The following is a 25,529-nucleotide window of genomic DNA, read 5'->3' as shown; positions in this document are numbered from 1 at the left end:
CTGTTTTCTTCAAGCCAGTTTAGAAATAAAAAGAGATTATAAATCGTTAAGTTGTAAACATAGCTGGGAGGAGAGCACTGTGATTAGCACTACTTTGTTCGGTTAATTACTTTCCTTTTAAACAAATCTAGAGTTGTTTAATGCAAGGGGGAGTCCAAGGTTAACAGGATAAAAAACGTTTTTAAAAAAGCCAGATTGGATTACTTAGTTGCAACACCCCCTAATAGAACAAATCAATAAATTAGGGCCATGGCTCAGTTTTAGGCTCATAATGAAGATGCATCCAAAACAAGCACGCGTAGATGCAAAAGCCTGTATTCTAGCCAACAGCAGCCCGTGCCCAGGAATAATCACGGAAGCATGTTTCGGACCCACCCTGCCAGGCCAGACACACACTCACATAAACATGTGCATCACATCTGTCCCCTAGGCCCTACCACAAAACGGCTGTTCCCAATTCTCCCTGCTGGGTCTTCTGACAAATACATATGTGCAAGAATTTGACTTGCGCCCCAATCCTGTAAACAGTTCTGCATGTGCTTAATTTTAACTCAAAGTGACTGCTCATGTGATTAAATTTAAGCATGTGTGCGAGTATTTGCAAAATTAGGGTCATAATTAATAGAGCATCATAAGCAGATATTTATTCACTAGCTGGGATGATGTCAAAACAACTTTACACTTTTAAAAAGCTGGACAAAATCAATAAGTTACAAAAAAATCACCTCACTGGCAAATTAGCATGGTATTTTATTACAGAAAATAGCACATATATAAAACTTTATAAATCACTGAATAAACATTTACTAATCAATTAATCCTCACAACATCCCAAGTAGGTAGATAAATATTGTTATCCTCATATTATAGTGAAGGCAGCCAAAGCAGAGGATAAATGATTTGCTAGAGTGGACAGTGAATCAGTGGTAGAACCAGGGTTAGAATTCTTGTGTCCCATCCCTCTGGTCATTACTCCAAACACTGTCATCTTTCCATATGTGAGATTATAGGCGTTCTTAAGAAAAGTAGACAAGAGAGATAATGTAGAATACTGGCTTACTGAACCAAACTATAATTCTAAATACATCGTCTTTCGAGCCATACATTTCTTCTTCTAGATTTTACAAACAAGCTGGTAAATTCCCTTTTCAAGAGTTTTACGGATATGGAAATACATTTGTTAAGCCAGTTACCTATAGAAAAACACTGTAAAAACCTAATTGGCAGAGGAGTAGTTCTCATGAGTCGAGGGAGTAGGATCATTCAGGGATTGGCTATGCACAGAAGTTGTACTGCTTTCAATACAGAGGTATAGTTATATCTGTACAACCCTTCAAGTGTGGACACAATTATACTTATTTCTGTACAGAAAGGCAATACGGTATTCTAGTATAAGGGTATGTCTACACTATGGGATTACTCCGAATTTACAGAATTTGATGCCCTTGGAGATTTTTTCAAATGTTTTGGCATTTTGTCTTTTGGAACGTAGTTCTACTAGCATGGAATCCTCTCCCCATATAGCGATCAGATCTAATACCTCCCGTACGGTCCATGTTCGTGCTCTTTTTCGATTCTCGAACTGCACGGTTACCTGTGCTGATGAGCTTTGCGTGGTCACCTGTGCTCTTCACGCTGGGCAAACAGGAAATGAAATTCAAAAGTTCACAGGGCTTTTCCTGTCTACCTGGCCAGTGAATACGAGTTCAGATTGCTGTCCAGAGCGGTCACAATGGTGCACTGTGGGATAGCTCCCGGAGGCCAATAGCGTCGAATTGCGGCCACACTAACCCTAATTCAAAATGGCAATGTCGATTTCGGCGCTACTCCCCTCGTCGGGGAGGAGTACAGAAATCGATTTTAAGATTTATGTCGAAGTAAATGGCTTTGTTGTGTGGATGGGTGCAGGGTTAATTCGATTTAACGCTGCTAAATTCGACCTAAACTCATAGTGTAGACCAGGCCTTAGATATCTTTATACCCCATCCCCACCAGGAGTTGTATTGCTATAACTATTTTGGTAAAAAAATCACACACCTCTAACTGAAAAAATCAGTACAAAAACCACGTAAAGCAGCCTGGGCTTGCAGATTTTGCAGTTCTGATGAAGGAAAAGCCTTCCTTCCATGGCAGTTGGGAATGCATGATAGGAACTTTAACTTTTAGCTTTGATGGAAAACTGTTTGGATCTGATTTAGGCCATTGAGAAATGTGATTTATCATCTCAGCCCATTCCACAGCAAGTATTTCCCTTGCTATTTGCTTTAATATTATTATTATCAGCACAAAAACCAAATCATTGGGTAATTGGGGTTAATTGGCAGGCTTTGCTCGGGACAAACCCAGTGCTGGCATATTATTATTTATATATTACCACAGGTGTGCCTGAAACTTTACATGTATAAAATAAAATAAAGTCCTTGCCCTAAAGAATTTTCTATCTAATATGCGGTATATAGATTTATATATCACGGACAGCATCAGGAATGTTAAGAAAGGAATGAAGTGCATTTACAGGACTATGTGTGGACCTTTAGCTAGTGCTAACATTTTTCACATTCATGAACATTAAATGTCACAGAAAATGTATTGGTTATCTGTATGATCATTGTACTATGTGTGCAAGAGGGAAGCAATCTGGTCACACAAGCTTAAATAGTGTTCTGACAAAGCTGCATTTATCTGAGAGAGAGAGAAAGAGGATGTTAAATTCCTTTTATTTTTTTCTCTTTAAGAGTAATAAATAACGACATTGCATTTTTGGAAGGGAGAAGCTTCAGTAAGAAGGAGGGTGAATGGGTGATGTGTCAAATAAAAGCTGTTATTGATGCCAAACATGATGGTTTGCAAACTTCAGATCCTTTTATGAAAAGGAAGTGTAAGAACCTATGTTATGACCTTCCTATGTCTATCTTTCTCTTTTCTATACAACTCCCACTGATATTTTTTTCCACTTACTTGCTAATATTGAACAAAACGACCACTGATTTCAATGGGTGCATGATTAAACCAAATCTATCTAATCTACTGGGCCCTATTCTGATCTGACACTGTAAATGAAGAGTAACTTAATTGAAATATAAAAACGGTGCCAGCCCTGGTCTACAATAGAACATTTTACCACGTCTGAACCACACCGTTGTCAACAACAACAACGAGGAGTCCGGTGGCACCTTAAAGACTAACAGATATATTTGGGCATAAGCTTTCGTGGATAAAAAACCCACTTCTTCAGATGCAATCACCAACATGGTACTAAATACAGGCCTACTTCTACACTACAAACATTTGATGTTATTGTAATGTCAGTTAAGAGTTTGATTACTTATGAGATTTCTATTCCAGCTAAAACCCTAGTGTAACTGCAGTTTTAGTAGCATAAAAGTGTTTTTGCTGGTATGGCTTATTTCACTTGGGGAATCAATATAAACTACACCAGTAAAAGCATGTTTTTTGGTATAAACTATGTACTGTATTTAAAGACGGAAAGTTTGCCAGTACAGCTATACCGATATAGCTATATCAGCAAATCTTTTCTAATGAAGACCTGGCCTATAAGTGTGATCAGAATCAAGAGCTACATATGGTATTCATACAGTACCAATCACCACAGTAACTAAGCATTGAGTGTCTGAGCCAAACCTTCCTCCTGCCCCTCAATCTGAATTTTATCCCTCAATGCAACCTTTCAGCTGCTGGGTGTGTGGAATAATACACTATTTAAAAAGTAGTAACTCCTGGGATGAGAAAGCTACATTATGGGGGAATACTTGATGGTATTGGAGTTCTGACCTTAGTGGTAAATGTAGGTGAGAGGGAGCTAAAAAACAACAAAAAATTATCAACCATTTCTTTTGGCTGTAAATAGGTTGGTAGAAACTGAACATTCCTTTCCTTGGGGGCAGTGAATAGTTTGAGTAAGTCTGAATCACAGGTTTTATGGAATTTGTGACTAAAATAGCTCTGTAATCTTGTGCTCTGCCTGGCATGGAAGTCCTGCCCCTCTCCTTACCTTTATCTGAAATCAAACTGTTCCTCACATTCCTTTCTTACACAACACCAGTTCATTGTGATGTAAGCTAGCTAGTGATTAATACCTTTTTATGAGGTTGGTTCCAGTGACTTGAGATTATATCACCTTGGCTGTCTCAGAAAGCATGAGGCCACACCCCGCTGTGAGGAACTCCAACAACTCCAGGAATGCAAGAGAAGAAAAAAAGGTCCTTAAAAGAAACCTAATAAATATGTAGCAATAACATCACCTGCATGGTGGTTTCAAGTGCTGGGAGCTTCCTGGAGGCTTTTTCACATCAGAAGAAGGCCAATTCAACTGCTCTGCAAATCTTTAGGAAGGCTGTGTTGTCCTCTGCACCTTCCCTGTGGTCTGGCAGAACTGAGCAACTTGCTTGTAGAAGATGGCAGGCATAGAAAAACAGGTTGAGCCACTGCCCTTCTCTAGTTTTTGGTAATAATAAAATGATAGAATTAGAGGTTTGATTCCACCCTTGCTCACACAGTGGTAATTTCACTGACTTCTATTTACATCAATGTGAGAGAAGAAAAAGGCTCTAGGCATAGATAAGAACTAGCATGTCATGTAAGCAATCTCTTTTGCCAGTGTAAAGAAAACAGAGACCAGAGAAGGCATAAGACTTGAACTGGATGCCAACTGATTTGCTGGCAAATACTCACTGGACACAGGGCCAGCTTTAGGAAGTGCGAGGCCCGATTTGAACAGTTTTGATGGGGCCTCGGCAGGGATGACTAAAAAAAAAAAAAAACACGTAAAAAAACACATGGGGCTTGTACTCACGGGGTGGCGCTCCTAGTCTTTGGCGGTGGGTCCTTCACTCGCTCCGGGTCTTCGGCGGCACTGAAGGATCTGCCGCCAAAGTGCTGCCGAAGACCCAGAGCACCGCCAGGTGAGTAAAAATTAAAAAGGAGCCTCTAGCCAGGGAAGGAATTCTCGGCCACTTGCCCCTTCTCCCCCCCTCCCCGGTGGCCCTGCCACTGAGCGCAGGGCCCTCTTAGGCGTGGGGCCCGATTCGGGGGAATTGGTGGAATTGGCCTAAAGCCGGCTCTGACTGGACAATAACCTCTGTCTGTACTAATCAACATATGTGGCTGAGTTGAACCAGAGTGAAAGCTGCAGTTTCTTTGCCTTTGGTAAGGCTGGACTTATCTACCTGATCTACTACATGCAAAACTGCACTGGTTTAACTAAAGGTGTGATTTGAAGTGATTTAGTTAAATTGGTGCAATTTTGTGTGTGGATGCTCTTTTATCGATTTAATCCTGATTTATATCTAAGTATAAATACAGACCAGGAGTAAACCAATATACAGTCAGCACACTTACAAAATTCATTCAATTTATAGAGATATTACTGGTTTTAATGGAATTCCCCCTTTTAAGTGTAGGTAATATTGCTAGATCTGGTAATATCTCTAAAACCAAATGAACTTTTTAAATGTGCCCAGTGTGTTGCATCAGTTTAAATATTTTTAAACTAATTTAAATCAAACTGGTGCAACTTCTTTGGGTATACAAAGATTTACAATTTGCATGACCCTGAGATGTTTGAGAGATGGATTAGTCTGTGAGTTGGTTCCTTTTCTGGTCCTGCAGCTGACATGTGGCCCATATATTCCAAATACGTAGCTCTGTTCTATAATAATGACTATAAACTAATCTCATGCTTCAGGGCTTCAGCTGGTTGCTTGAAGGGAATGAGAAGGATTTTTTCCTCCCAATGTACAATTATAATCTGGGACAGGAAGGATACTGGTTCGGGTAGATCAGTGATCATCTGAGGTGGTATCAGGAATTGTGTTTTAGATGCCTGGCTGGTTTGTCCCGCTCACATGCTCAAGGTGTAGGTGATCCTCAGATTTGGGCTGGGTAGGAATTTACCCCCAGGTCAGATTGGCAGGGATTTGGGGAGTTTTCCACCTTCCGCTGCAGCATGGGGCATGGATCATTTCCTAGGATCATCTTGGCATGTCTCACCTAATCAATTCCCCGCACTGCATGGGCCTCTCAAGGCATTGGCAGCATCCTGTTCTCGACCTGTGGCACAAGACAGTCTATTTTTCTAAGGATTGAAATGCTTTAGTTTGACTGAAGTCATTGGGCCCAACAGGGATATTTGAGTGAAATTTGATGGCTTCTGTTGTGCGGGATTTAATGGTGGTGATTTAATAGTCCTTTTTGGACATAATGATTTAGATGATTTTATGGCCCTTTCTGGACATAAACTCCAGAAAACTATGTGCAGGAATCCCTAAAAATGAAGGGCCTCACAAAGCTGATTATCTTTATTTGTAGTTGAAGCCAGTCCTGATCTTTGGTGGGATACTACAGCACCCTTATTTCCTCGAACACGGTCTCACAGCACCAAGAGGAGGTGTATTCTGTCCCCATCCACATATTCCCAGCCTCATGGGGGCACTTTGACTCCCCCATAATCCCTCTATAGGTGATGCAGAGGCCCTCATAATCCCAGAATTGTGGGGGTGAGTCCTTCTTTAATCCCAGTACTGGGTGGTGTACTGTGCCCCCGCAATCCCAGCACCGGGGGCTTACTGTGCCTCTGCAATACGGTGTGCTGTATCCCCCCACAATACCAGTTCTGAGAGTGGGTCTTTGCCTACAATAACCCCAGGTCAGCAGTAATAGGGTACCGACACCTCCCAACCCCCTGCCTCGCGTTCGCAGCCGCGCGTGCGCCTTCCACTTTGGAAAGTAGCCGAGCAGGTGCTCACGTTGGACGCACGCGCACTGGCTGCAGGTGCGCCTACGCTTTCTTTCCTTCTCGCTCGCGGGGCGACAGGTACGCATGCGCGCTCGCTGCAGGTGCACCGAGACTCCCCCTCCCTTCTGTGAGTACTCGGCGCGCATGCGCTACCTGCCCCCCAGCCCTCTCCCGGGAGCGGCAGGTGCCAGGCGCAGCTCGGCGTTCTGTGGGGCGGCTCCTCCCCCCTCCTGGGTGTGTGTGTGAGGAGGAGGAGGAGGCGGCGGCAGGTTGTGGCTGGGAGGCTGGGCTCGGAACTGCCCGGGTTCTCCACCTCCCCCCACAGCGCGCCCGGGGACACAGACCGTCTGGCGGCATGAACCGGACCCACCGCAGCGCTGGGGGTAGCCGGGGCCTCGGCACCATGGAAGTGAAGAGCAAGGTGGGTAGCGGGCCCAGGGCGACGATCCGTGAGGGGCCGCAGGGGGCGGAGCGGCCCTTTGGAACGGGGGGAGGGGAGATGGGGGGGCAGGGCGAGCCCCCAGTGGAAGGCGGAGGGCGGGGACGTCGATCTGTGAGGGGCCGCCGGGGGCAGGGCGAGCCCAAGTGGATGGGGGAGCGGCGACGGGGGGGGGGGGGGCGGCGATCTGTGAGCGGCCGCCGGGGGCAGGGGGAGCGGGGCGGGGTCGATCCATGAGGGGCCGCAGGGGGAGCGGTGGAGGGGGGGCGCGTCGATCTGTGACGGGGGGCAGCGGAGGGGGGGGGGGGCGTCGATCCGTGAGGAGCCGCCGGGGGCAGGACGAGCCTCAGTGAAAGTTGGGGCCATCAGGAGGGAAGCGTTGAGGGAGGGGGGTATCTGGGCTCGGGGAATCCCTTGGGGGAGCGCACCCAAGGTCTGCCTGTGAGTTGTCGGCCCGGGGCCAGGGCTAGTTCTGCACTGGGTGGGTACTGGGTGGGGGGAGGGAGAGCTGCTGACTCACCTGCAGAAGGTGGCACCAAGAGGGAGATTCCCAGGGTGGGGAGGAAGTCCTGAGTGTTGGGGAGTGTGTCTGCAAGGAAGATCCAGGTTGCCTAAGGGTAGAGGGGTCTCTCTTGGGGTTTTCAGGGGATCTAGGGCCGTTCTTTTTGCTTGGTACCTGTACCAGGGCCTTCGAGCAAGATGATTGGTGTATTGTAGGGGTTCTCAAACTGGGGGTTGGGACCCCTCAGGGGGTCACAAAGTTATTACTTTGTGGGGGGGTCGTGAGCTGTCAACCTCTACCCCAAACCCTGCTTTGCCTCCAGCGTTTATAATGGGTTAAATATATATAAAAAAGTGTTTTTAATTTATAAGGTGGGGTCGCACTCGGAGGCTTGCTATGTGAAAGGGGTCAACAGTGAAAAAGTTTGAGAGCCATTGGTGTATTGTGTCACAGCCTTGTGATATTAGTCAAACAGCTATCACCATAGGATTGACACTAGTAAAAAAAAAATTTTAAAAATAAACGATACAGAAGATTTGAAGCGTCAGTTATTGGTCATTGGGGGTAACATACAGAGTATAGGGGGATGCTAGTATTTTGGGGTTGGGCAGCACACATAATATATACAGACTGCAATGTCCCCAATGGGGGGGGGGGTAAATGGTGGGTGGGATCAAGATACAGCCGACAAGTGGTGAGGGTCCATCACTCATACAGAAAGTACAGACAGTCATGGGTATAAGTAAGAGGGCTGGGAAATGGGGATGGGGTGACCCTCACGTGGTGGGGTTCAGTTAGGTTCGGTTGGTTCAGGGCTCAGGGGAAAAAGTCCAGCAGGGGGGGTTTATAGGTTTCTTCCCCCTTGCGGGTGCACAAGGTCTCCCCGGCTCACTCCCGGTATTGGTGGTGGCCGGTGATGTGCTCTGTGTAGATGTCCCGTGACCAACGAATAGTGTCCGAGACCATTAGGCGTCTCATGCGCCACGCGTAATGATGGCCTACCCCACAGGTCCTTAGCACACGTGGTATTGTCCCTGTAGCCTAGGGTGACCAGATGTCCCGATTGTATAGGGACAGTCCCCATTTTTGGGTCTTTTTCTTATATAGGCTCCTATTATCCTCCACCCCGTTGCGATTTTTCACACTTGCTGTGTGGTCACCCTACTGTAGCCTGATGCCTCCTCTCAGCACGAGCCCCCTTGTCAGATTACTCTTCATCACTTTTTTCCCCTCTATTCCCAAAAGGGTTATAGATGATTATCCACTGCAAAATTTGATAGTCTTTAACAGAAGTTACAGCATAACTTTACTGATTGGGCAGGCACACGGCTTTCCCTAAAATTACTCCATTGAAGTGTAAAACAAGACTGAGAGGGTTCCCCCTGAAACAGAATATATAGGAAAACAAATGCAGATTATATAGGGAAAATTACTAGGGAAAAAAGGTGTCAAGTATCAGAGGGGTAGCCGTGTTAGTCTGGATCTGTAAAAAGCAACAGAGTGTCCTGTGGCACCTTTAAGACTAACAGATGTATTGGACGCATCCGACGAAGTGGGCATTCACCCACGAAAGCTTATGCTCCAATACATCTGTTAGTCTTAAAGGTGCCACAGTACTCTCTGTTGCTTTTTAGGGGAAAAAGGTGCTCTTCAAAAAATCAGTTTAGCTAACATGATTTGAAATGCCTCTAATACTATGCTATTTTACTAGACTAGGATAAAAGTGTATTTTTAAAAACATGTTGGCTAACATGTTTTAACATGATTTAAAGATCTAGTGTGAACAGAACAAAAATAAGTTGCCCTGCTAATGTGTTTCTGCAAAAAAAAGATCTTTTATCCTAGTCTATACAAGATCCTAATTTAGATGCAGTATAACAATTCTGGAATCTTGTTATCTGCTCATATAACCCACAATTGTCAAGGTGTTGAACTGTGTCTAAACTGGGTGTTAAGGAGTGTTTCATGTCATTTTACCTAAATTGAATTAGAGAGACAAGGTGGATGAGGTAATATCTTTTATTGGACCAGCTTCTGTTGATGAGAGAGTCAAGCTTACACAGAGCACTTCTATGACAGAAGTTGGTCCAATAAAAGATATTGCCTCACACACCTTGCTTCTCTAATATCCTGTGACTAACATGACTACAACAACACTGCATACATAAATAGATTTAGGTAGTTTGGGGATTGTCTACACAGGGACAGCTGGGAAAATTAATCCAAATTAACTAAAGGTGTGAATTTGAAGTTAGTTAAATGACATTAAATCCCAGTGTGGATGCTGTTGTTCAGAATTAATGTGGCCTTAATTTGGTTTAGTTCATGTTGATCTAAAAAGCACATTTTCCCCTTGTCTAGGCAAGGCTTAAGGGTGCACATATATTGGGGAAAATTGTATGTTTCTCAACTGATGGAAGCTGTAATGCTGACTGGTTATAAACATTTTTACCAATGTGAAGCCTAATCCTGGCTATTCTATAGTTTCTTTGTTTACAATAACTGGTAGCTTTAATGTGGACAGGGCATATGCATTTTTAAGGGTTACGTGACATGGTGGTAAAAAATATACCAGCAATTTCTGCTGTAGGTTGTATTGGTTCTAGAGCAGGAGTGGGCAAACTTTTTGGCTCGAGGGCCACATCTGGGTATGGAAATTTTATGGTGGGCCATGAATGGTCACAAAATTGGGGGTTAGGCTGTGGGAGGATGTGAGGGCTCCAGCTGGGGATGCAGGCCCTTGGATGGGGCCAGAAATGAGTTTAGGGTGTGGGAGAGGGCTCCAGGCTGGGGCAGAGAGTGGGGGGGGGGGCTGGGGGATGAGAGGTTGAGTAATCCTGCTCCACGAGAGGAGTAGGCGGAGTCGACGGGGGAGCCTGCCTGCCGCGTGTGGACCCATGGTAAGTACCTTTAAGTTTGAACTAAGATACTTCGACTTCAGCTGCGTTATTCATGTAGCTGAAGTTGCGTATCGTAGTTCAAACTGGGAGCTTAGTGTGGACCAGCCCTTAGTGAGGACAGTCTTTTTTGTAAAGAGTTTGTACAAGCTAGCATAGTGGGGTGGTTCCTGGACCATGATTGGGGCTCCTTCATGCTACTGCAGTAGAAATGCTTTGATTCAGCACACCTTTTGTCATAATGATCATCTTCCCTGGCTGGTGTCGGGGAGAGAGATAAACTTATGGGAAAGCTTTACTCTTTCACATCCTGAAATTCTCTGCAACAAATGTTGTAGATGAATTATTTTTTTTTTAAGACTGGATAATTTTACCATCAAGAATATTTGCAGTTTGTATTTGCTGAAATAAGGTAACTAAATATTCTTTAGGATGTAAGTTAGTTGCTGTTTAGGTCATGGGGACATTTTCCCCTTTAATACTGCGCTGCACAATAAGCAGTGTATTGAGGTTCCTCTTTCTAGAGGCATGGGGTTCAATCTGGTATGACAGATTCTGTGTCAAACTAGTTCTGGTATTCTAGACACATGGATAGGTATGTCTGCATTACTTCAGAACATTGCTGCAAGAAGTTATCAAGTAATAGAGAGGCAGGATGATACAGCCAGCACAAGACCAGTTAGCATTAGTCTGTTCTCTGTAACAGTGCATGCTGAAAATCAGTGTTGCCTTTTCTCAAAACCGTGTAACTATCAGTGTAGATATGACAATTTCCTAGCATAAAGAAGGGATTTGTGCTGCACTTACCATCTATGAAATGGTGATACTTCACCTCTTACATTTATTTATTCATGTTTTTGAAGTGCTACAGGGCACGTCTTCACGAGCAATGTTAAAGAATTTGGCTTGTGTAGTCGCTCTAAAAAAACCACCTCATAGAATATCAGGGTTGGAAGGGACCTCAAGAGGTCATCTAGTCCACCTCCATGAGGGGTGTAGCTACCAGTGCTGGGGGCGCTGTCTACACTGGGAATGGCTGAGCCATTACAAACATTGAATCTATCTCCCCATGTAAGCACTCTCACACTTCTTATCAAACTGTCTGTACTGGACTATCTTGATGATCACTTCAAAAGTTTTTTTTCTCTTACTTAATTGGCCTCTCAGAGTTGGTAAGACAACTCCCACCTTTTCATGCTCTCTGCATGTGTATATATATCTCCTCAATATATGTTCCATTCTATGCATCCGAAGAAGTGGGCTGTAGCCCACGAAAGCTTATGCTCAAATAAATTTGTTAGTCTCTAAGGTGCCACAAGTACTCCTGTTCTTTTTGCGGATACAGACTAACACGGCTGCTACTCTGAAACCAGTCTATACTGGCGCGTTACAGCGCTGAAACTTGCAGCGCTCGGGGGTGTTTTTTCAAACCCCTGAGCGAGAAAGTTGTAGCGCTGTAAAGTGCCACTGTAGACAAGCCAACGGTTCTTGGATAAATACTCTCCTCCCCTCTGAAATCCACCTCTTCAAGCACTCTCTCCTGTCTGAATAATCCCCCATAACTTTCTTGTCCTGTGTTTTGCATAGTGCAGCCTGTCTCTTTACTCTCCTAAAGTACCATGTAAATACATGATGTACAATTGCGAAAATTATGTTGTTTTGGGAAACACCACAAACTACAATGAAATTAGAATATTTGTTTTGAAATGGAAACAGCAAGCACTACATTGGAAAAAGATTTTGAGACTGTCGCTTGCATGATTGTAGTAACTGCACAAGCATGCAGACACAATAAATGTGCATGTAGTGTATGCATGAAAATATGCAGTTATTTCTGAAAAGCTGGACATTTTATGATATTGTAACTTTAAACATGTTGTCCTTTTTAGCTCATGTGAAATTGTATTTGATGTCTGTCACATTAAACTACAGCAGTACTGGAAAATTAATTATAAGTAATATACAAACAGTGGCAATATACATAATATGTGGGAAATTCCTTGGATGTTGCATATTTCAAATTCTTGGGGAAACAGTTAATGGGAACAAAGGAGAAGTTCATTTATTGATGTCATAATAAAGCACACTGCTCTTGACTGAAGGCAGTTCCTTCTGCAGGTTTTATTTACTTTGTTATGCACAGGCGTGACTGAAATCAGAATGTGAGTAATTCATTCTACCTTATTGTTCACGGTTAGTGTTGTTAGAGTATCTATAGAACAGAGATATTTGCAGTGAATTCCTTTATTTAAACATCTTTAGAGGGGGGAGGAGTGTTGAAGTTCAGAAGGTATTGAGAATTCTCAATTTGTTGTGCTAACTGTTTGACATAGTATGGTACTATAGGGTCCTTGTCTCTGCTGGGTTTTCACAGACTCCCAAGTTGAATGCAAATAAAACTTTTGATTATATTATTTTTGAAAATAAATGTGAGAGACAGAGTTAGTCATGACAATAGCAAGGGTCCCATTTCCTATGTGGTACATTAGACCTAAACTATGCAACATGAACCCAAGAAATATATTTCAGAGAGATAGCCATGTTTAGTCTGTATCAGCAAAAACAACAAGGAGTCCTTTGGCACCTTAGAGACTAACACATTTATTTGGGCATAAGCTTTCATGGGCTAAAACCCTGCTTCTTGTCCTATCCTCAGTGGTTAAGAAGAACAATTTTTCTCTTCCTTGTAGCAACCTTTTATGTACTTGAAAACAGTTATCACATTCCCTCTCCATCTTCTCTTTTCCGTACTAAACAAACCCAATTTTTTCAATCTTCCTTCATAGGTCATGTTTTCTAGACCTTTAATCATATTTGTTGCTCTTCTCTGGACTTTCTCCAATTTGTCCACATCTTTCCTGAAATGTGGCGCCCAGAACTGGACACACTACTCCAGTTGAGGCCTAATCAGCACAGAGTAGAGCAGAAAAATTACTTCTCTTGTCTTGCTTACACCACTTCTGTTAATACATCCCAGAATGATGTTTGCTTTTCTTTGCAACAGTGTTATACTGTTGACTCAGTTAATTTGTGGTCCATTATAATCCCCAGATACCTTTCCTCATTACTCCTTCCTAGGCAGTCATTTCCCATTTTGTATGTGTGCATCTGGTTGTTCCTTCCTAAGTGGAGTACTTTGCATTTGTCCTTATTGAATTTCATCCTATTTACTTCAGACAGTTTCTCCAGTTTGTCCAGATCATTATGAATTACAATTGTATCCTCCAAAGCACTTGTAACCCCTACCAGCTTGGTATCATCCTCAAACTTTGTAAGTGTACTCTTACACTCTCTATGCCATTATCTAAATTATTGATGAAGATATTGAACACAACTGGACCCAGAACTGATCCCTGTGCGACCCCATTTGTTATGCCCTTCCTGCATGACTGTGAACCACTGATAACTATTCTCAGGGAACGGTTTTCCAACCAGTTATGCACCCACCTTATAGTAACTCCATCTAGGTTGTATTTCCCTAGTTTGTTTATGAGAAGTTCATGCGAGACCGTATGAAAAGCTTTACTAAAGTCAAGATATACCACATCTACCACTTTCCCCCTATCCACAAGGCGTTTTACCCTGTCAAAGAAAGTTATCAGGTTGGTTTGACACAACTTGCTTTTGACAAATCCATGCTGACTGTTACTTATCACCTTATTATTTTCTAGATGTTTGCAAATTGATTGCTTAATTATTTGCACCATTATCTTTCCTGGTACAGAAGTTAAGCTTATTGGTCTGTAATTCCCTGGGTTGTCCTTATTTCCCTTTTTGTAGATTGACACTATATTTGCCCTTTTCCAGTCTTCTGGAAGCTCTTCAGTCTTCCATTACTTTTCAGAAATAATCGCTAATGGCTCAGATATCTCCTCAGTTGGCTCCTTGAGTATTCTAGGATGCATTTCATCAGGCCCTGGTGACTTGAAAACATCTAACTTGTCTAAGTAATTTTTAACTTATTCTTTCCCTATTTTAGCCTCTGATCCTACCTCATTTTCACTGGCATTCACTATGTTAGACATGCAATCACTACCAACCCAATCTACAGTCAGGGTGTATGTTTATATAGCTCCATTGCACAGGGTGCAGAATCTTTCGCAGCCCTGAGCAGTGTAGCTAGGTTGATCTAATTTTTAGGTGTAGACCAGGCTTTAACCTTACATGTGGTTATTTGGGCTCAGAGTTAAATATAAGAGTAAAAACAAAAATCTTTGCACAGAATCAAAAGTAAACACATTCTGATCAAGACGTCGCATTGGAGCAGATTACTTCAAGACAGAAATAATTGCATACATATTTTGAACCATGTGGCATGGCCTCTGACATTAGTACATCTGAAAGGTCACCTTTTCACTCAAATCTTTAGAACCTTTTGGCTTTGCATTAAGTTTATCATATTTTTGTAAATTAAATTTTTGACCCGGTAAACACTTACTGTAATTTTCAAGTTATCCTGTTGTCTTGGTGTACATAGTGATTTCTGTCTTACTAAAATCAGATGTCTTTATTGTAGTTTGGAGCTGAATTTCGACGGTTTTCTCTGGAAAGAACCAAACCTGGAAAGTTTGAGGAGTTTTATGGATTATTGCAGCATGTGCACAAGATCCCCAATGTTGAAGTTTTAGTTGGGTATATAGACATTCATGGCGATCTGCTGCCTATCAACAACGATGACAATTATCATAAAGCAGTTTCCACAGCCAATCCTCTGCTCAGGATTTTCATTCAAAGAAAAGGTAAGTTCACTAATTGTGTGTACTGGTAGTGTCCACTGTGTACAAAGCAGTATACATGCACATGGTCACGTATTTTGCCCCAATCTAATTATTTTTTTAAAAAGTCCCAATTAGACATCCTGTTTCTCCATGTTGATGTGTACTGACTTCTTACTGATCTTCACTGGGAACTCCCAACTGTCCTTTGCAGCAGGCTGTTTCGAAACGTATTGTGCACCATTGCTGTAGGACTCGAGATTCCCCTCTGTCCTATAACTCTGCTACTAAGCTACTTTTCTCTTTTTTCTTTTCTTTTTTACATTTGTGAATGTCTGTAATACTTTAATTTAAATACCATTCGCTCCATGAAAAATCCATCCTCACTTCAGTAGAAATACTGCTTTTATATGAAGTCTTCATTAATGTACATATTCAATTCTTAGTTTACTCAAATTGGATAGAAACATTAAAGTTGAATCAACATTCTCCAGTGAATGTTTTTGTATATTGTTTAAAGGCAGTTGCTCATGTCTGGTTTTATTTCCACTGAAAGCTTAACAGTATCATAAATTCATCATATCCTAACTGGACACTAGGACATTACTGAAATACAAAATAAACTTGGTTTGAACAGAGATCTTATTTGAAGCAATGGGCATCAGTATAGCTTAAAAAGATTAATCTTATTAGCAAAATGTAAAATACATTAGGTTATAAGTGTCATGTTGAATGGTTGCTTATTTGAGCTATCAAAGTTCCAATGGAATGATTATTTCTTATTCAGAATGGAAATTTGTCTTCTCCCACATCTTTCTTTCAGCAATAGGTGTAATTTCCAGATTAAATTTTTTGGTTTTATCCTTAAACTCCATCTTTTGAATGCTGTTTCAAAGTATTCATAATTTGTTGCATGTCGAATAAAGCTTTTCCTATCTGTAGTAATTACTATTTAAAAGATCAATAAAACAGATATCTTCCCAGTGCAAAAATAAATATTTCTGATTCTTCTTCCCCAAAAAAAGAGAATTCTTTAGAAAAATGTTTTAGCTGAATTTCCTCTTTCCTAACAGAACTCTTGTCATTTGCCAACCACCATGTTGCCAGTAAAATGTATTTGCTGTATTTAAGTGTTCATGGAACAGGTAAAGACTGTTTCAATCCTGAATTGGCAGGGAGCTGGACTACATGACCTAATAGGTCTTTTCTGTCTCTAGATTCTATGTAAGCTCCTTCAGCAGCCATGACGAGAGCAGATAAACCACTTTATCAGATTGAGATTACTAAAGTTGCATTTATCACCACATGTTTTTTTTTTTTACTACAGTTGTACATGCAACTCCCTGTACTCATGTTAAAATTCATTCTTAAAGCATGATTGACATGTAGATTATTTTGGTATTGTATGGGACGTTTCTCTGTTCTGGGCACTGACCAGTTTTAATTTTTAAAATCACTTCCGTAAGAGGTCAACGGGAAACACTGTAGCAACCAGCCATTGTCTTTCCTCCCCTTTTCCACTCCTTTTTGATACCAGTCTTATTGCTCTGTGACTCCATGTCTGAGCTGCAGAAGACTAGGAAATAGAGCTCAAAGTTGTTCCCAAAACTGGGTCTCAAAATCAATCTGACAGCCAGTACCTATATTTATATTGTGCCAGTGTGATGACTTTGAAAAAGATTGTACTGAAGGGTGATATAAATCTAAAATTTGTTCAAATTGGAAAAAATCTGATTTCTTTTATTTCTTCAGTCAGTCCATTATTTAAAAAAAAAAAAAAAAAAAAAAGTTTGTTAGCAGTTCAGGCCTAGTTTCGTGATGCTGAAAACTACTTATAAATCCATGCAGTATAGCTTCTAATTTGTTTTATTGCTCAATTAGGTGTAATTGTACTCTATTTCCTGTTCTATTGCATAACTTTTGTGTCTGCACTTCAGTGGAAGTGGAAATAAGGTATGGCTGAAGAAATACTCACCATTGACAAGGCTGCTATAATTTGTCACTTTTGAAACTAGAATTTGTTGAGGGGACAGATGATACAAATTACACTTCTGTACTGCCACCCCTTTTTGAGACCTTTGTATCATCATCTTCTGCTACATTGCTTGAATAACAGAAATAACCTGTAGATTTTTCCCATGGGAAAGTTTATTCCCAATATAACTTAAACAGAGATAGTGGGGAACAACAAGACCCTTAGCAGTAGACCACCACAATATGAGAGGAAAAGTAGGTATTTCTTCAGACACTTGAAAATGTCTAATCCCAGCATTTTGCTTATTTAGAAATTGATGTGTATTTTAAATGAGAAGCTAGAATGCAAGGGAGGGACACATCCATACCAAAACCTGAGGTACATGTAAGTAGAGCAGAATATATTAGAATCCTGAATGTTATAGTTAATACCCATGATATAGCTAGACACTCCCCCACCCCCCCCCCCTAAAATGTCAAAGACCGTGGGTTCATCAGGAAACAGGTGGCCTGGTCACATGTTAACCAACATGAGTTTAAGTTCAAATAAAGGCAAGGCAGTTTGTAGTTTTAACACTATTAGCAGGTTGAGGTAAACGTGTTCCTGCTAATGTTTACCTCAACTTGTGAACAGGTAAAAACTAGCGACTGCCTTGTCTTCACTGGGATTTTATTATGTTAGCTAATGTGGTAAGAGAACACTTTTTCTCCTAGCGTGGACACACCCTAGGAGGGTGAGTTGATTATTTTTACTTCTTTCTAATTTGTTAGCTTTATAAAGAGTTCATTATACTATGGCTAGAATAAAAGTTAAATTTCCCCAGAGATGAATATTGTCTAGGTTAAACATAACATTATCACCTAGGTTAAGAGACAGTAGCTCACTCCTATCTGCATCCTGAAGTTCCTTTTATAACAGATTAACAGGTATTGTTGATGTCTTGGAAGTGGTAAAAGGGAATTCAAAGGCTGAACTAATGTGGCTTTAATTCAGTCAAGATATATGGGAGTCTCTCTGTCTGCAAGAGAAACCTGACCTAGGGATGAAACAAATGTGAAGACCAGCTGGGCATATCTTTTTGCCCTCTTCCACAATATAAGAACACAGGGTACTCAATGAAACAAAAGATATAGGGAAATACTGGGTTTTTTTAATACCACTTCACATGTAGAAGTCACTGTGTCAGAATATTAGAGAAGCAAAGTGAAAATAATAAATTTGACATATAAAGGTGGAGAGAGACTTAGGAAATCACTTAATCCTTCCTCGCTAATGCAAGCTTGTTCACTACAGCACTTTCTGGCATTTGTTGTGCAGTACAGGGCTTTCTTTTTTTCTTTTCTTTTTTTTAAATCTGTGGATGACTATTCCATAGCATAATAAATATAGCCTGCAGTTACACTGGTTATACTTTTTTACAGGTGTAATCAATCTTCATGCTTCAGGACATAGACTAATAGGCGGCTAATGTCATGAACAAATTACCCCACAACAAAGCAGGACTGTATGATTTTAATCACTTCCATTATGTAACAAGCTGCAAGTGTAATACTTCTTTGCTTCAACTTAATGCTTCCCTGCAGAGGTAGATACAGGGTGGCTGAAAGAGAGATGCTGAGGATAGACAAAAACAGTAACAGTCCTAATGCTCACCACTGCTTTTTTAAATTAGAATTGTTTAGTCACTAGAGTTTGGGGAAAAACTATCAAATTGTTTCTGGCACCCCATTAATTCTCTATGCAATTAATTTTGGTCCTGCTCGATAATTGGTGGAATGAAAGAAGAGTTGGGTTTTAAACTTTTCTTTTTTTGAGGAATGTCTCTAGCTGTTTTCCCATGCTTCCAGTGTTTTGAAATACCTGTAAAAGTTTTCCCAATTTAGTTTTGAAATGCCTCTAATCGATATTCAGGTCTCCATTCTTTTCTCCATGTAATTTCATAAATGTTAAATACTAATGTTAGGTTTAGTGTGGCTGACTTTTTTTTAAAAAAATCTTATTTTCCCCCCAGAATTATGGTACTCTTATAAAATGTCTTCAGATTGTTCTGTTTATCTTTGGAAGTTTGACACTTGAAGGATAACTTTACCAATAAGTGCATTCCTTTGGAAGCATATCAGAGGGCTTGTCAACAAATTGTGCAATTCCAGGTGCCGAAGAATATCGGGTTGAAACTCAGTTTCAACAGTTGTAGACTTCTTTAAATAATACATCACATACACACAAACTCACTGGTGATACTAATTTTGAGACCATTAAAACAGGAAGTTTTTATACCAAGTTGACATTCACCGTTACATCTTTGTTATTAACACCTTGTTCTTTGGCATTCTGCCAAAATATTTTTCACTGTAACTATAAACTGATTAGCTAGATGTCAGTACAAAGGTGTCTTTGTACTCGAGGACATTGCTTTAAAAAATTTTGTTTGGGAATCGAGGAGAGATTAAACAGAATCTTGCTGCCTGGCAGAATTACGGAAATTAGTTTTCTTCAGGCTTTCCCTACTTCTCCCCCAAATTATGTAATTCTAATTTTCTACCTTAAATTTTGTGCTAGTTTAGAATTTTTAGACAACATCAAAAGCTAATTAGTATTCCAAAAAAACCCAATGGTTTGTATAATCTGTTGATCTGGAAATGTGGTAGCATTCTGACTTCTAAGTTTAGGAATACTGTGTTTTTTCACAGTGCATCATTGAGCTTTAAGAAATGGATTTTAAAAGGTAAAACACCAGCTCAGTAATCGAGATTTCTGAGAGAGTTACATTTTCTGTGTTGGGGGCGGGGAGGTTGGAGGGTGGGGAGGGGTGCTTGTTTTTTATTTTGTAGGATAGGAAACTCTTGAAGTTCAGATCTTTCCTAACAGAAGCAGTTTCCAAAATCTTAATTTTCTTTTAAATGGCCCTTTCTTGCATTTTCGGGCATGTGTTCAAATGGAGGTGTCTTTTGTGGTATTCTTTAACTTCTAGTTGTAAAAATGAGTTTAAGAGACCTGCTTTTGTAACTGGAGTTTAGGTTCCTGTGGTGACTTCAATAAGTCTGACTTAAATGGGGGGGAGAAGGGGGGAAGAAATCTTAGTACGGCTAAACACTATTTGCAAATCCCATTATATCAAGGTATTACAGATCTTAAAATAATTAATGTTGCATATACACAATTTGCATACAAGTTGCAGCTTAAATGTAAATCAGAAAATGCAAAAGTTTAATGTTAACTTGGTTCTGTGATGTACATTTAACAAGGAAAGAATGAAGAAAGGAGTGCATACTACAGTTGTGCTATGTTGCTGTAAGAGTCCTAACTCTTGCATTTTCCGTTTAATTTATAATGTATATTGTTGAATGTTGCAATACTTGGTTCTTATGTAGTGTAGCATTATATTTCAGAAAGGGCAACTGCACAAAATGAGGTTAGTTAAACAAATTAAAAGGTACAGCACCAAAAGTAAAATCCCTGCAAGCTGCATGGGAACTTTTTAAAAACACCATAATAGAGGCTCAATTTAACTGTATACCCCAAATTGAAAAACATAATAAGAGAACCAAAAAAGAGCCACCATGGTTAAACAACAAAGTCTAAGAAGCAGTGAGAGACAAAAAGGCGTCCTTTAAAAAGTGGAAGTTAAATCCTAATGAGGAAAATAAAAAGGAGCATAAACTCTGGCAAATGAAGTGTAAAAATATAATTAGGAAAGCCAAAAAAGAATTTGAAGAACAGCTAGCCAAAGACTCACAAAGTAATAGCAAAATTTAGCCTGCTAAACAACCAGTGGGGCCACTGGACGATCGAGATGCTAAAGGAGCACTCAAGAACGATAAGGCCATTGCAGAGAAACTAAATGAATTCTTTCCATCGGTCTTCACAGTTGAGAATATGAGGGCGATTCCCAAATTTGAGCCTTCTTTTTAGGTGACCAATCTGAGGAACTGTCCCAGATTGAGGTGTCATTAGAGGAGGTTTTGGAACAAATTGATAAACTAAGCAGTAATAAGACACCAGGACCAGATGATATTCACCCAAGAGTTCTGAAGGAACTCGCATGTGAAATTGAAGGACTACTAACTGTCGTCTGTAACCTATCATTTAAATCCGCTTCTGCACCAAATGAGTGGAGGATAGCTAATATGACACCAATTTTTAAAAAGGGCTCCAGAGGTGACTCTGGCAATTACAGGCTGGTAAGCCTGATTTCAGTACTGGGCAAACTGTTGAAACTATAGTAAAGAATAAAATTGTCAGACACACAGATGAACATAATTTGTTGAGGAATAGTCAAGATGGTTTTTGTAAAGGAAATCATGCCTCACCAATCTACTAGAATTCTTTGAGGGGGTCAACAACCATGTGTACAAGGGGGATCCAGTGGATATAGTGTATTTAGATTTTCAGAAAGCCTTTGACAAGGTCCCTCACCAAAGGCTCTTAAGCAAAGTAAGCAGTCATGGGATAAGAGGAAAGGTTCTCTCATGGATTGGTTACTGGTTAAAAGATAGGAAACAAAGGGTAGGAATAAATGGTCAGTTTTCAGAATGGAGAGAGGTAAATAGTGGGGCCCAGTCCTATTCAACATATTCATAAATGATCTGGAAAAGGGGTAAATAGTGGGGTGGCAAAATTTGCGAAACTACTCAAGGTAGTTAAGTCCCAGGCAGACTGTGAAGAGTAACAAAAGGATCTCTCAAAACTGGGTGACCGGGCAAGAAAATGGCAGACGAAATTCATTGTTGATAAATGTAAAGTAATGCACACTGGAAAACATAATCCCAACTATACATATAAAATAATGGGGTCTAAATTAGCTGTTACCACTCAAGAAAGAGATCTTGGAGTCATTGTGGATAGTTCTCTGAAAGCATCCACTCAATGTACAGCGGCAGTCAAAGTGAACAGAATGTTGGGAATCGTTAAGAAGGGGATAGATGATAAGATAGAAAATATAATATTGCCTCTATATAAATCTATGGTACGCCCACATCTTGAATACTGCGTGCAGATGTGGTTGCCCTATCTCAAAAAAGATATATTGGACTTGGGAAAAGGTTCAGAAAAGGGCAACAAAAATTATTAGGGGTATGGAACGGCTGTTGTATGAGGAGAGATTAATAAGACTGGGACTTTTCAGGTTGGAAAAGAAATGACTAAGGGGGGATATGATAGAGAGCTATAAAATCATGACTGGTGTGGAGAAAGTAAATAAGGAAGTGTTATTTACTCCTTCTCATAACACAAAAACTAGGGGCCACCAAACGAAAATAATAGGCATCAGGTTTAAAACAAACAAAAGGAAGTATTTTTTCACATAACACAGTCAACCTGTGGAACTCCTTGCCAGAGGAAGTTGTGAAGGCCAAGACTATAACAGGGTTCATGAAGTTACCTAGTGGTTTTTTGTTTTTGTTTTTGTTTTTTTGTTTTGAGGGTAGGTCCATCAATGGCTATTATCCAGGATGGGCAGGGATGGTGTCCCTAGCCTCTGTTTGCCAGAAACTGGGAATGGGCAACGGGGGATGGATCACTTGATGATTACCTGTTTTGTTCATTCTCTCTGGGGAACCTGGCATTGGCCACTGTTGGCAGACAGGATACTGGGCTAGATGGACCTTTGGTCTGACCCAGTATGGCTGTTCTTATCTACCCCTCAGTTTTTAATGAAAAAAAACATAACCCCAAAGTCTACAGTCAACAGTTAAGCCAAGACTAAGCAATAAAATTCTCAACCTGTCTTATTTTCACACCTAAAGGGCACTGGTAAGCCAAAGACTAGCTGATGTCTGTTAATACTCTGTGACACTCCGTTGTCTGATAGCTGTGTGTGCAATTTCTCCCCTGAGGCTTCTTAAAGCCAATTTTCTTCAGTCTCAAGAACAAAGTACGTTATTTCTGTAGTTTTAAATTCAAAACAGCTCTACATAAATGGTTCAGATTTTCCTAGAAAATCCACCTTTTGGATGAGACAAAGTAAGGAAAACTGTTTCAGCTCAAGAAATTTCCTTTGGAAAGTGGTGAGCACCTGGAAACAGAGTTAAAACAACAAGGAGTCTGGTGGCACCTTAAAGACTAACAGATTTATTTGGGCATAAGCTTTCGTGAGTAAAAACCTCACTTCTTCGGATGCATAGAGTGAAAGTTACAGATGCAGGCATTATATACTGACACATGGAGAGCAGGGAGTTACTTCACAAGTGGAGAACCAGTGTTGACAGTGCCAATTCAATCAGGGTGGATGTAGTCCACTCCCAGTAATAGATGAGGAGGTGTCAATTCCAGGAGAGGAAAAGCTGCTTCTGTAGTGAGCCAGCCACTCCCAGTCCCTATTCAAGCCCAGATTAATGGTGTTGAATTTGCAAATGAATTTTAGTTCTGCTGTTTCTCTTTGAAGTCTGTTTCTGAAGTTTTTTTGTTCAATGATAGTGACTTTTAAATCTGTAATAGAATGACCAGGGAGATTGAAGTGTTCACTTACTGGCTTGTGTATGTTACCATTCCTGATATCCGATTTGTGTCCATTTATTCTTTTGCGGAGGGACTGTCCGGTTTGGCCAATGTACATGGCAGAGGGGCATTGCTGGCACATGATGGCATATATGACATTAGTGGATGTGCCGGTGAATGAGCCCCTGATGGTGTGGCTGATGTGGTTGGGTCCTCTGATGCTGTTGCCAGAGTAGATATGGGGACAGAGTAGGCAATGAGGTTTGCTACAGGGATAGGTTCCTGGGTTGGTGTTTCTGTGGTGTGGTGTGTAGTTGAGTATTTGCTTCAGGTTGGGGGGTTGTCTGTAAGCGAGGACTGGCCTGCCTCCCAAGGTCTGTGAGAGTGAGGGATCATTTTCCAGGATAGGTTGTAGATCGTGGATAATGCGCTGGAGAGGTTTTAGCTGGGGGCTGTATGTGATGGCCAGTGGTGTTCTGTTATTGTCCTTGTTGGGCCTGTCCTGTAGTAGGTGATTTCTGGGTACCCGTCTTGCTCTGTCAATCTGTTTCCTCACTTCCCCAGGTGGGTATTGTAGTTTTACGAATGCTTGATAAAGATCTTGTAGGTGTTTGTCTCTGTCTGAGGGGTTGGAGCAAATTCGGTTGTATCTTAGGGCTTGGCTGTAGACAATGGATCGTGTGATGTGTCTTGGATGGAAGCTGGAGGCATGTAGGTATGTATAGCAGTCAGTAGGTTTCCGGTATAGGGTGGTGTTTATGTGACCATCACTTATTTGTACTGTAGTGTCCAGGAAGTGGATCTCCTGTGTGGACTGGTCCAGGCTGAGGTTGCTGGTGGGGTGGAAATTGTTGAAGTCCAGGTGGAATTCTTCAAGGGCCTCCTTTCCATGGGTCCATATGATGATGATGTCATCAATGTAGCGCAAGTAGAGGAGGGGCACTAGGGGACTAGAGCTGAGGAAGCGTTCTAAGTCAGCCATAAAAATGTTGGCATACTGTGGGGCCATGCGGGTACCCATAGCAGTGCCACTGACTTGAAGGTATAAGTTGTCCCCAAATCTGAAGTGGTTGTGGGTGAGGACAAAGTCACAAAACTCAGCCACCTGGCTTGCTGTGGCCTCATCAGGGATACTGTTCCTGACAGCTTGTAGTCCATCCTCATGTGGAATATTGGTATAAAGTGCTTCTACATCCATGGTGGCCAGGATGGTGTTTTCAGGAAGAACATCAATGCATTGTAGTTTCCTCAGGAAGTCGGTGGTGTCTCGAAGATAGCTGGGAGTGCTGGTAGCATAGGGTCTGAGGAGAGAGTCCAAATAGCCAGATAATCCTGCTGTCAGAGTGCCAATGCCTGAGATGATGGGCTGTCCAGGGTTTCCGGGTTTATGGATCTTGGGTAGCAGATAGAATACCCCTGGTCGGGGTTCTGGGGGTGTGTCCATGTAGATTTGTTCCCGTACAGTAGCTGGGAGTTTCTTAAGCAGATGGTGTAGTTTCTTTTGGTATTCCTCAGTGGGATCAGAGGATAGTGGCCTGTAGAATGTGGTGTTGGAGAGTTGCCTGGCAGCCTCCTGTTCATAATCTGACCTGTTTCATTATGACTACAGCACCACCTTTGTCAGCCCCTTTGATGATAATGTCAGAGTTGTTTCTGAGGCTGTGGATGGCATTGCGTTCTGTACGGCTGAGGTTATGGGACAAGTGATGTTGTTTGTCCACAATTTCAGCCTGTGCACGTCTGCGGAAACACTCTATGTAGAGGTCCAGTCCGTCATTTCGACCGTCAGGAGGAGTCCACGCAGAGTTCTTC

General features: G+C 41.4%; 1 protein-coding gene across 1 annotated transcript in view; it reads left to right on the top strand.

Annotated features, from left to right (window-relative positions):
- Positions 1-6,965: 6,965 nt before the first annotated feature.
- The window catches only part of PARD6B (par-6 family cell polarity regulator beta), a 32,719-nt gene continuing 14,155 nt past the window's right edge, over positions 6,966-25,529 (top strand). The window contains exons 1-2 of the mRNA XM_054046170.1: positions 6,966-7,175; positions 15,109-15,331. Of these exons, the coding sequence (XP_053902145.1) occupies positions 7,110-7,175; positions 15,109-15,331 (289 nt within the window). The 5' untranslated portion in view covers positions 6,966-7,109. The remainder of the gene's footprint in view (positions 7,176-15,108; positions 15,332-25,529) is intronic.

The sequence above is a fragment of the Malaclemys terrapin genome, chromosome 12, assembly GCF_027887155.1.
Source record: "Malaclemys terrapin pileata isolate rMalTer1 chromosome 12, rMalTer1.hap1, whole genome shotgun sequence".
Lineage (NCBI taxonomy): Eukaryota > Metazoa > Chordata > Testudines > Emydidae > Malaclemys > Malaclemys terrapin.
The sequence above is the reverse complement of the archived record's forward strand: the minus strand, read 5'-3'. Positions and strand labels throughout refer to the sequence as shown.